The sequence below is a fragment of the Lepisosteus platostomus genome, chromosome 1, assembly GCF_059453375.1.
Source record: "Lepisosteus platostomus isolate fLepPlt1 chromosome 1, fLepPlt1.hap1, whole genome shotgun sequence".
Lineage (NCBI taxonomy): Eukaryota > Metazoa > Chordata > Actinopteri > Semionotiformes > Lepisosteidae > Lepisosteus > Lepisosteus platostomus.
In genome coordinates, this window is record NC_142611.1 from 49,206,722 (window position 1) to 49,219,523 (window position 12,802).

The following is a 12,802-nucleotide window of genomic DNA, read 5'->3' on the forward strand; positions in this document are numbered from 1 at the left end:
GGCGGGGAAGAGAGTGGTATGACTGTGTTTTTATAAGACACACATCAACCTCCTGGGTCTTCTTTTCCCCATCTTACATGAAACGTTTTGCTGTTTAAAACATTTTGCATTGATTGTGATAAGCTTCGATGAGAAAGGTGCCCAGCAGACATGCCGGTTTTCTTCCTCAGATGCTGGAGAAGAAAGAGGGTCTCTTCCGGAAACACATGATGGGGAAGCGTGTGGACTACGCAGCTCGTTCTGTCATTTGTCCAGACATGTACATTGGCACAAATGAAATTGGAATACCCATGGTAAGCATGTTCAGCCATCCATGTGCCTGTGTGAGTCCCATCAAGCCCACCAGGTGCCAGTTAATCCATCATCCATCCACCCGTTTTCTAACCTGCTTTATCCAGTAAAGAGTCATGGAGGAGCCGGAGGCTATCCTGGCAAGCAAAACACACTTGGAAAACAAAACACAAACATGCACGCACATACACCAGGGCCAGTTTTCTTAGAAGCCAGTTAGCCTACCAGTATGTCTTTGGGATGGGAGAAAACCAGAGAACCCCTGAGAAAACCTGCGCAGTTAAAACACAACGCTGTGACATTATTCTTTAAAGATATGAACGCAAAAACATAAGACTCAAATCACAAAGTCAGTTGAAGGAATGCTGCAGTAATTCTAGTTATAATTACATTACAAATGAAAAGTATCAGATAAGTGTGAACATGAATATGGTTACACTACACGTACATTATGCAAAATGTTTCTGAATTCAAAAAGGACCTTAACAGTTTTTTTAAAACAAAACAGTTTGTTATAGTAGTTACAGTTGTCCTTTACACAGCTGTATAACTTGGCAGGGGGTGATTTTTGTTTTAAACCATATACCATGTATTCAGTGGTAAAACGTTTGTTTAGCTTTTAAATTTCAAGTGTTTTTCCCCCTTTTTGAAACGCCAAAGCCGTGTTAAAAGTGCCGGGGCCAGAAATGGTGTCAAATGTACCACCAGGTGTTTGCCACCAAACTGACGTACCCGCAGCCGGTCACGCCCTGGAACGTGAAGGAGCTGCGGCAGGCGGTCATCAACGGGCCCGACGTGCACCCTGGCGCCTCCATGGTGATCAGCGAGGACGGCTCCCGCACGGTCCTCAGCTCCACCAACCGCACGCAGAGAGAGGCCATCGCCAAGCAGCTGCTCACGCCCTGCACCGGCCCGCAGAGGATGTCTATGAAAATTGTAAGTCCTGCCCTGTCGCTCTCTTCAGGAGACCAGGAGGGACCGAGGGTTTATTTGGACTTTTTTCTAGCATTACGAGTGATCGCTAGTTCCAGAAAGGTCTGTGCTCAGTTAGAGGGGTCCTTTCAGACTTGCTTTAACAAAAATTAGTTGAAACGTTGTTTGCTGTTTTTATGGAACTTGAAAAAACGGACAGAGGTGAATACCTGAGTGCAGACTCGTCCTGACCTAGTTATTCCTCGTGAGTCAAAGGCACCCACAGATCTGTGTGCAGCACACGCTGTGTGTACCTTTGGTTTGGCATATTTCAGTGATCTTGTGCACAAACTGATATTTTAAACAGTTCTTAAAGAATTATATGGATTTTGGATGTTGAATATCTTTAATTTCACTTCAAATTAATTGATCATTTACTGATCAAGTCCATTTATGAATTTAGAGTTGATTGGGTTCACATTAACCTGCTGAATGTGAATCCTGGTCAAAATAGAGAAATACATTAAAGGGAACCAGTGTGCCCCAACACAACACAACATCTCTGTGACACATTTGTATTTTGGAGGCTGGACTGAGCCAGCACACGGAACCTTCACTGCCTGGGGTTTTCACAGGCAGCAATTTGTAATCTTGCAAGATATTACAGCTAAACACCATCCAATTAATAGGTCATAGTCTGGAAGATCATGAACAAAAAAGGATTGATGGAGATATCAAAGTGTGATGGCCTGGCCAGGAGTGTGTAGTCATTTCAAAATTGCTCTTGCACTGATTAAAGGCAGTGCTGCATTGATCATAATAATTTAAGAAACTTTATAAATGAGAGAGTCTGTTTGGAACCTCTAGTCTCTTGGGATTTCCTTAACTATTTGGCTAAGGATTATCTTCAACCTCTTTCAATTGAAAGAAACTTCATCAAGGGGCTAACAGCTTTTACCGTATGAGATAGCAGAGTGGTAAACTGTTGGGCTAGTAGGATAGTTGGCATCAAACCTTGTTTCTGAATGTGTTTAGGTCCACCAGATTGGCCAGAGAAGTGAGGTTGGAAGAAATGGCTGTCTGAGTGTCTGAGTCTGTCGATCCTGGCTTCAGTTGTTATCAGGGATTAGTGAACGACAATGTTTATGAAGGAAGTTTAGCATAATTCTAAATTGAATATGAATGGACAGGTCAGGTATTGTAATTCACATTTGTTATTAAAATGTTGTCACACTAAAAGCATCTTTCATTAGTGTTTGAAACATTCTTCACAAAGAACATTAAAAGCACAGAATAGCCCAAATGTATTCATTTTCTGCTATGGCGGGGTTATTAAGCGTATAACGTGAGTTATTACTTGGGGCTTCCCTAGTTAACCCACAAGTGTACTTGACTGAACTAAATCTGATGGTAGTGGTCAATACTATCTAAGTCAACATTCCAAGCAATTTTAATTATTTATCATTGGTCTATTCTCTTTATTGAAGATTCTGAGACCCAAGGCTAGTATTTATTTTGTACTATATTTCAGGACACATTAATGAAACCTTTCCATATTGCATCTGTTTGTTTAGGGTGTGGTATTTTAGTGCAAATTACACACTGGAAAAAAAATGACGCTCTACCTGGGATTGCTGGCTGTGCGATATCGTTGTGGTACTTGAAGATATTTAATTGAAATAAATGCAGAATTTAATGCATTAAAGTGATTTTAAGTACCTTTTCCTAATATGTGCATCTTTATAGTGTATCTACCCTTTTGTTGTCTGTATCCTTTATTAACTATGAATCTTAGCTCCTTCCTTGATTACAGCTGTAGTGCAAAATAATTTATGGATGTTTTCTCTTGTAAGACAGTATTTTTGGTGTCACAGTAGAATTGCTGATGCTCTAGGTATACGCAGTTTAATGATATCCTGTAATGGAGCAGCTGTGTCTTTCAGCCATCTGTTGCTTTGAGCCAATGTTGCGCAGCTTAGAGACCAGACAGAAATAAGTCCAGGCATTTTGCAGTGAGAGAAAGATCTCCTGAGGTCCATTTAATTGAGACTTCTATGTTGAAAGGTTATGAGCACTGTAGAAGTTGTCTATTCAGCTAGACATGGCGTAAGGCTAGTGTCAGTATTGCAGTAAGGGGAAAAGGTTAGAAGCAGGCACCCCTGTAGGTTATAAGGGAAAAGCAGGCATCCTTTCCCTTATGGTTAAGGCTTGAAAGTGAAAAAAATTTTGAGTTCCATTACAGTTTGGTTTACAGGGGAATCTGATGGGGAAAAACAGGCTTTGGACGAAGTCAGGGTGGAGTGGGTATTTTCACCAAGGCTGGTCTGGTCTGGACAGTTTTCTCCTCCTTGGAGACAGCTTTATTTAGGTTACAGAAAATAAGGTGCAGGGACCCTATAACTGGTGTTAATGTGTATTAGTCCCTCATTGCCATGCTACCAGTTGGAGGACCTGCCACATATCCTTACTTTAAAAACATTTAAAATATCAAAATAAGATAATCTGATATGGTTTTGGAGTTCCACAAGCACCTGTCCTTCACTGATGGGATTTGTCGATTTTGATAAAATCGCTTATAAAAAAAGTTCACTACGAAGTTAGTAAATCCCACTGAATCTGTCATTTGCAATTGTTTGGTGGGTAATAATTACTCTAACATGGCCCTTAATGCAGCTTGTACATTGAAATGAAAGTGAAAAAAAGTGTTTCTCTCTGGTAGGTCAACCGGCACATTAAGAACGGTGATGTCCTGCTGCTAAACCGACAGCCCACACTGCACAGGCCCTCCATCCAGGCTCACTGCGCCCGCATCCTGCCTGGAGAGAAGGTTCTGCGGTTGCATTATGCCAACTGCAAAGCCTATAACGCTGACTTTGACGGCGATGAGATGAACGCACACTTCCCCCAGAGTGAGCTGGGCAGGGCTGAGGCCTATAATCTTGTCAGCACTGACCAACAGTATCTGGTTCCCAAGGTAACAAGAAACATAGTGGCAGTATCATATCAAATTACTTAAGATAATGTATCTCTAAAACAGTTTTTAATAGGATTGAATAGTTTACACCACTTATAAGACTGAGATTAAATTTTAAGAGAAGTTATTTTTTCCTGTTCATTATTCCACAAAAAAAGGACACAATGAACACAAAAATACTTTTGAATGAAGTGTTTGGATTCTGTAATTTGATAACATGCCATCTTCGTTTGCAGAAATGAATAAAACTTTATCCTTCAGTGGTCCTTTTGAAATGCAGGCACAAAGACTAACACATATTTAAACTATATTTATTTTTAAACTATAACTGCCGTTATATCGCGCCTGCAGTGACAGGTCTGCCTGGTTCACTTGCTTCCTGTGTTTCAGGACGGGAAGCCCTTGGCAGGACTGATTCAGGATCACATGGTGTCGGGCACCAGCATGACAATACGCGGCTGCTTCTTCACACGAGACCAGTACATGGAGCTGGTTTACCGAGGCCTGACGGACAAGAGGGGCAGGGTCCGCGTGCTGCCCCCCGCAGTGCTGAAGCCATGTGCCCTGTGGACAGGGAAACAGGTCTCTCTAGTCTAAAGCTTGTCCGTACTCACAGGGCTCACTGAAAATGGTTGAAATGTAAAGCTGTTGTAAGAATTGCACACCTTGTGTCAGCTGACGTGTTAAAACCTCTACCATTTTTCTTAAAAAAACTAAATATAACCCAAACTGTTATTCTTAGTGTAAAAATTTTCTTTACACTCGTTTATGGGTGGGATGATTGCTAGCATGTCTCAGGTAATACTTGTAAACACTTCAGAACCATTTTCAGTACATTAAGGATCTCATTAGCCTTCAGTGTTTATTCCCTAATAATAAGATTATTATGTATGATGATGCAAAATTTGCTTAGTGAAGCACTTTGATAACTTCAAACTCATTAAATGGCAAATAAGAAATTGAACTTTTTTTAGAAATTGATAGTTCTTTAATATTTTATTTTCACCGTAACTGCTAGTTGAATTCTGAAAGAATTAATTTAATCTCGTTTAACTTGCTTGTTTGTCTGGTTGTCTAGGTTGTTTCTACCTTGCTGATCAACGTAATTCCAGAAAAACACCTACCCTTGAACCTCATAGGGAAAGCCAAGATTCCCAGTAAGGCCTGGATCAAAGAGCCACCGCGACCTGTCCCAGGCTACAACCCAGACTCCATGTGTGAGTCCCAGGTAGGGCATCCCTTTGTCTCGTGAAGCACTCGCAGAGTGAGACATTTTGTAATAAACATGCTAGAGCTTCAGCTGTCTCATCTCTTCAAGGAGAAATGGAACTCACTATAACTGTGGGATATGCACTGTGTGTGCCATCTTATTTTCTTTGTGCCATTATTTACTAATAGTCTTTGTCTTAAGGTTTCTTAAGCATTGTATTTGTCAGACCTTTTATTGTAACATTTCTCTGTGGGCACTAATGATGGAAAAACATATGTGATGCTTCCTTTAACATGTGAAGAAATTCCATACCCATAAAAGATCAGTTCCCCAGTATCCACTCCAGTGGTGCCCTTTTCTTGCAGGTCATAATCCAGGATGGAGAGCTGCTGTGTGGAGTTCTGGACAAGGCCCACTATGGCAGCTCGGCCTACGGGCTGGTTCACTGTTGCTACGAGCTGTACGGAGGGGAGACCAGTGGCAAACTGCTGAGCTGCCTGGCCCGGCTCTTCACAGCCTACCTCCAGTTGTACAGGGGCTTCACCATGGGTAAGGAGCTCAGGCTGTGCAGAACAGAGTGGGAGCCTGCTGCATTCTTCAGCAGGGCTGTGTGCGTGTGACCCATGTGTCCCCGTCATTTCCTTCAGAGCAGGGGTCTCGTGGAGCTATATGGTTTTCTTTTCAGCTCTCTAGGTATAATTGAACCAGTTTTTATTTCTTCAGACAGAAATTGTATTCCGCTGTGGGGACATCTGTAAAACCCAATTCATCAGGTTTGCTGGTCCCCCTTTAACTTTCATAGTGATTATGACTTGAATAAGGCCAACTAAATACTTGGTGTGGACTGCAATTCATTTTACTACCATTGTATGTATGTTGTACGTTATCTTTAAAAGGGGAGCTGCAACACCAATTTTATATTTCGGGGTTAAAAAAAGAATCATCATCGATGAGTGCATTTCAAACCACAATGAAAGTAAAAAATCTACACAGTAATGCATAAATCCTCCACTTGACATAAAAAACAGACATTTACAGGATATGCAGCATATTCTATTATTCGGAGCAGGGCAACAAACTTGCGGTGACATGAAGCAGCCCTGTGACATTGTAAAAGAGCAGGCTAGTTGATACATCTCTTTTAATCCAATAGAAATACTGCTCTCGACTTTTACATGTTTTTGCCAACAAATACAAATTACTTGTTAACTCTGCATGCAGATCACGTTAGAACCTATACTTATTCGCTTGTCCATAAGATTACATTAGTCATTACAGTGGGAAGCTTCACAATTCATACAAACTCTCGCTCTCGTGTGTGGTAAGACTGGTGTTTTGCCACAAAATGGAGACCACACAGTACTTTCACAGAGTTCAAAACTATGTGCTTAATTTGAAATTTGTAAGATTTTGAGATATTGTCAATTAATTTGTATTTGTATTTGTATTTGAGACTTAATAACAAGTCTGAGGTATTGGGACTGCAGTTCTTCTTTAAGAAATGCTTATTTGACCTTGAGAAGATAATTTTTAATTCACTGAAAAATGCATTGGACCACTGTTAAAAAACTATACACATACTGAACAAACAAATAAGGTTAAGAACTTTAATATTTCTGGTTGTCTACTACTGAAGGGATCAAATTACAAACAAACCTGTGAGGGAATAATAGCAATTTCCATTCTTGTAATGAATACAGGCTCTAACAGTAAAATCTTTTTTGCTGCAGGTGTGGAAGATATATTGGTGAAGCCTGGAGCTAATAAAAAGAGAAAGAAGATCATTGTAGAGTCTACCGAATGTGGGGCAAAGGTAGAGTATTGTTGCTCTGTCTGTGCAAGATTATGTTTTTCAACAATCAGTCAGTGGCAGCCTCCTTGCCTGTGAGGTTTTTAATTATTTTGTGAACAAATTATTTTAGCAAATTTCCTAAATACAATCCAAAAACTAAAATAATAATTCAGCACTCAATAGTATTCCCCCCTCCACCTTTCTACCTATGTACCTCATAAATACGACCTCAAAGGAACTCCTGTGGGATAAGGCCTTGACTGTGTTGGCGACAGCACGACATCAAGCCTCCACTTTCTCCCTAGTGGCACAGAGAGCTCCACTGAGATACTGTCAGGACAGGCTCGGACCCTCTGAGGCCAGGAGGGGGGATGCAGAGACTCTCAGTTCAGCGCAGACAACTTTGTAGCTACAGTCAGCCAGTTCACTTTCTGCTGCTCTGATTGCAGTCATCATCCAGCAAGAGTAATATCCCTGTTTAATAATAATGGACAAAACATTCCCAGAATGCAACATCTTGACACTCCTAGAACTTGTAAAAATGTGTCCACATGCTCCATGGACAGAGTGTTCTAAACAATCTTCAGGAGACAGTGTCTCCTAGTGTCAGGGCTCAGATCCTCTGAGTGAAGGGAATTTAAGTGTATCATTCAATATTTAGGATTTTTGGAGGCTGTATTATCCCAAATATTGTCCCACGAAATGGCCTCATCTGCAACGGTCAAGTTCCTGCACCAAATAAGTACTGCTCAGCAGATACTGTACTGTACTACTGTATATGAAGCCTGTTATAAAAATACATAAAGAGAGAAAGCCATGCGTGCTGTTTTACCCCTGATATGAAGCAGATTGCCATGCCAAGATAGCATTGGGTGAATAGAAACCCTCAACCCCCAGGTTATGCCACAGGCTCACTTTACTTGCATCTCCATTCAGCATAGAAGCAAAGAAGAGCCTAGAAGCCCTCATTATGATTAGAACTTAAGAAAAGCTGCAAGCGAGCGGAGGTCTTTGGGCCCATCTAGCCTGTTTGTGAGTTAATTGCAAGTTCTGTAACGTGCAAAAGCCATCATTGAAAATATCTGAGAATGTGAATTCCTTTGTTGCTCAAAAGGGGAAAAGATACAGAAAAGTTAACTTAAGAAATTTATTAAGATGTAAAATTGTGGTTTGTGCTCAAGTGTCTTTTGTGATTTTGTGAGTCTACTAACCTCCAAGTCTTAATTGTGGTCTCATGGGCCCAAAACACAGACTGAAATATGCTAGAGACACCTCAGTGTGAATCAGATTTTGAAGTCTTTATGACAAGATTAGACTTTCTTCAAATAGATGCCAAAGTACAGGAGTGTGCCTGTAAAGAGCCCTCACAGCTGTGGGTTGTCCTTGATTTAGCCAGTGCAGCTGTGTTTTCACATTTTCTGTTTTTACAGTAAGACTGAAGCCAGAAATGTCACAAAATACCTCTATTTCTAGTACATAGCAGAAATACCAGGTTATGACTTAGGATTCATCCTGTTAAATATATACAGCAGACATAATTTCTTCATTTTTCAGTTTCGTTTAAATGATAATGCTTTATTTTAAAAATTATACAAGGTCAAACTTGAACTGCTAGAAAAAAAAAACATCACTGCACTTTATACCAAGTCTAAATAGTCTATATTGATTTCTGCCTTTCCTTCGCACAAGTTAAGGTAAAGTTTGATTAAAGTTAGAATATCTTTACGTTTGTCAGTTGCACTATTATGTTATTATAGAATGTACCCTATGTGTTCAGACATTGTCTGTATTGGGTTTTATCAAGATTTTTTTTCTTTGCCTTTACCAAAGAGAATTAACAACTGTTTAAAATTTGTCCTATGTTAGTAGAGTACCTAGATATTCTAAAAGGTGTGCAACTGGTCCGAAACACTTGTCTAAGCAACAGTTTTTCAAGTTGTCCACCGATCCAGATGATATGATAGTATATAGAAAACAGTTGTCGTTATCTGTATATAATACACCCCCTTTGTGCTGTGTGTTGGCTGTGTAAGTGAAGTTACCCCTGTCCTGCTGCAGGCTGTGCGAGCTGCTTTCAACCTCCCCGAGACTGTTCCGGAAAGTGAGGCCAGGGACAAGTGGCATGATGCCCACCTCAGCCCCGACCAGCGAGACTTCAACATGGTGGACCTCAAGTTCAAGGAGCAGGCCAACCTTGTCAGCAATGGCATCAATAAGGTTGGTGCGTCTCACCACTTTATGAGCAGTTTCTGTCTCTTGACTTTATATCTTCTTTCAGTTCTTGATACACTTTCTCTTCGGGTGCTCTTTCTGCTGCGATTGTTAAATGTGGCAATGCGAGGCCTGCTAATGCTCCTGCAACACCCAGCTCTGTACAGAGCTCCTAGGCGCTCGCTCTGGCAAGTCATAGGTTTGTTCCACTTAATTCAGTTTAACTCCTGTACCATCTCAAGTGCATCCCATTATTAATCATTGAGTAATTGGTCCCAGAAGTGCACGTATCTCCCCAAAGTATTTGTGTGTTCTATAAATCGTGTCCTCTGCTTAACCAGAGTCACAATATGCAGTTGCTTACCTCAAAACACTTTTTGTTTTTTATGAGAGAGAAATACCCTTCAGGTATATTGTATGAGCTCTAATGATTGTATTTCCATTTCTTTCTTTTGACAATGATTTCTGTTGATAATTGAATCAGCAAAAATTAATTAGAGTTAACCTCAGAATAGTCAGATTTTAGGAAGCCCTTTATCTGTAATTTTATCATGAGTAGCAATTGCACTGCAGTTTCCCTCACGGGATCAATAAAGTATCTATCTATAGATAATTTGATTTTTCTTGTGGTTTTAGGGAGAATTTTGCAATGCTTGTTTTAGTTATGTAAGTGCACTGAATATTTCTTCTCAGTGGCGATTCTCCAATATTAACGTTTGCAGAGATTTTGTGATGATAATTTTATAAGAACCTTAAAGGTTATTTGTATGTTCATGTATTAGCCAGTTTTCTGTCCATGTCCCCAGTGTGTTCTGTTGGCTCATGCTGCAATCTGTGTCTTCTCAGGTGTGCATGCCCCTGGGTCTTCACAGACGTTTCCCAGAGAACAACCTCCAGCTGATGGTGCAGTCTGGGGCCAAGGGCTCCACTGTCAACACTATGCAGGTAAAGCCACAGTGCTGAGTGCAGACATCAGCAAGGCCCTGCTGAGGTCTGTGTAATAATGTGAGATTCCTATAGTGATCCAGACTACAAAACCAAATGATTACTGCGCTATTACAATACAGTCATGCTTGAAAGTTTGTGAACCCATTGCATAATTTGAGATTTCTTGTTTTTTTAACCACAAAATGTATATTTAATCAGAATCAAGGTAAAGCAGGATCAGGTGGGTCAACCAATTAACCGAGGCAACCAAAGATCTGAAATGATGTTTTAAGGAGGAGCTAACATTAATGATTGCAAGAAAGCAGGTTAGTTACTCTTCCTGCGAGTCTAGCAGAACTGAGGAAAAACATAGTGGATGCTCATCAATCTGGACAAGCCATTTCAAAATGGACTCCATAAATCAACTGTTAGGCAAATAGTATACAAGGGGAGGGCATTTAAAACAGTGGCAGCACTGCCAAGAAGTGGTCGTCTTCCTGAAGTTTATCCCAGGGTCACAAGGAGAATGATAAAAGAGGTAAAAGGTAATCCTATAATAACATCCAGAGATCTACAAGCCTCCCTAGCTACCTCTGGAGTAGTGGTGCATAGAACAACAATAAGAAGAATCCTGAACAGAAATGCCATCTATGCAAGGGTCCCCAGGAAGAAGCCTTTTCTGTCAAAAAAGAACAAAGCTGCCCACCCGAAGTTTGCCAGAGACCACCTGGGCAAGCCTGAAGAGTTCTGAAAGTCTGTTCTCTGGACAGATGAGTCCAAAATTGAACTATTTGGGCACAACAAGAGGGCCCATGTTTGGCAAAGAGCCTACACAGCCTACCACCAACAAAACCTTATCCCTACTGTCAAGCATGGTGGTGGGAGTGTCCTTGTATGGGGCTGTTTTTCTTACTCTGGCCCTGGGCAACTTGACATCATTGAGGGAATCACGAATTCTGAGAAATATCAAGGAATTCTTGAGAAGAATGTCAGGCCATCAGTTCGAAAACTCAAACTGGGCTCAAAAGTGGATGCTTCAACAAGTCCTGACCTGAATCCCATTGAAATGCTGTGGCAGAAACTGAAGAGGGCTGTTCATGCAAGACATCCTTCAAACCTCACAGAGCTGGAGGAGGTTTGTAAAGAGGAATGGGAAAAAATCCCTCCAGCAAGATGTCAGAAACTGATAAATTGGTTATAGAAGGCAACTGTGAAGTTATTGCTGCTAAAGGAGGTGCCACAAATTATTGACTGAAAAGGGTTCATTTACTTTTGCACACAAGTATATCTGGTGATTTGTTAAATATCACAGTCTAATAATCTGACTTCAAATCCCTTTTTATGTGTGGGAAGTCATTTTTTAGGATATTCATTCTATATATTCATTGAGAGTTCAGGTTCATATATCTCTATAATATCTAAAATAATGACCACCTTGAAGGGTTCACAAACTTTCAAGCATCACTGTATGTTGCAATAAAATGTAAACACGTTTCACACATACCCAAGAAATGGCTACATGGTGAATAGGTCCATGTTAAATCTGGTCAAGATTTTTAAAGATTGAAAAAGAGTTTAAAGTTTGGGAAAAAAAGGGCTTTGCATAATTATGTAAGGGTTTTTAGGCATGCTTTTGAAATGCTATTTGCTAGCTTTTCTTTGTTAAAGTGAGGATCGAATAGTGACACATAGCGACACATATGAACTGAAACGTGCAATGTCTGGGCCCAGTTCCTCAGACTCAGACTGATGTGTCAACGGTTGATGTTGTGCAGATTTCCTGCTTGCTGGGACAGATCGAGCTGGAAGGACGCCGCCCCCCACTGATGCCTTCTGGGAAATCTCTGCCCTGTTTTCAGCCTTACGACGTGTCCCCTCGAGCGGGGGGCTTTGTGTCCGGCAGATTTCTCACTGGGATTAAACCCCCTGTAAGCAACTCCGTTTTCCTCCTTCATGTTCTCTGGAAGCATGTTGCTTCAGATTGTTTTTTGGATCTTGATGTCTGACGAGGAGAGCTGTAATTCTCAACAGCGGCTTGTAGCCTGTTTTTATAAGTAGTAGGATGGGAGACATCTCAAGAAAACCAGGTTGTTATTGGTAGACCAATGTGCTGACCAGGCACACTCTGCTATATGAAGTGCTATCTTTGAGATGAGATGTTAAACCAGGGTCATGATTGCCTGGTCATTAAAGATCGCCTGGCACTGTTTATAAGAGTATGGTTATTATTCCATGTGTTGTGACCAAATCCCTCACTGGATCTTCCACATGTTCTCCCATAATTCAACTGATGAAGCAGTTCTCTCTTAACTCCCTGCTGCCACACAACTGCTGCACCACTGAGCTGGGAGGAGAAAGAGGGTCTCTTGCTGTATGTAAAGCACGTTGGAAGGTTGCAAGATGGGAATCTTCACATAAATCGTACAATGCATAGAGGGCTTAAATAAGAGGATGAAGTATCGTGCCAGTCCAATGAAGGTCAAAA

The 12,802-nt window shown here is 40.9% G+C and overlaps 1 protein-coding gene across 1 annotated transcript in view; it reads left to right on the forward strand.

Moving 5' to 3' along the window:
* polr1a (RNA polymerase I subunit A) overlaps window positions 1–12,802 on the forward strand; it is a 46,809-nt gene that overhangs the window by 9,825 nt on the left and 24,182 nt on the right. Inside the window, exons 11-20 of the mRNA XM_088630857.1 lie at window positions 171–293; window positions 1,000–1,227; window positions 3,923–4,177; window positions 4,568–4,759; window positions 5,256–5,405; window positions 5,753–5,936; window positions 7,118–7,200; window positions 9,238–9,396; window positions 10,237–10,335; window positions 12,093–12,245. Of these exons, the coding sequence (XP_088486983.1) occupies window positions 171–293; window positions 1,000–1,227; window positions 3,923–4,177; window positions 4,568–4,759; window positions 5,256–5,405; window positions 5,753–5,936; window positions 7,118–7,200; window positions 9,238–9,396; window positions 10,237–10,335; window positions 12,093–12,245 (1,626 nt within the window). The remainder of the gene's footprint in view (window positions 1–170; window positions 294–999; window positions 1,228–3,922; window positions 4,178–4,567; window positions 4,760–5,255; window positions 5,406–5,752; window positions 5,937–7,117; window positions 7,201–9,237; window positions 9,397–10,236; window positions 10,336–12,092; window positions 12,246–12,802) is intronic.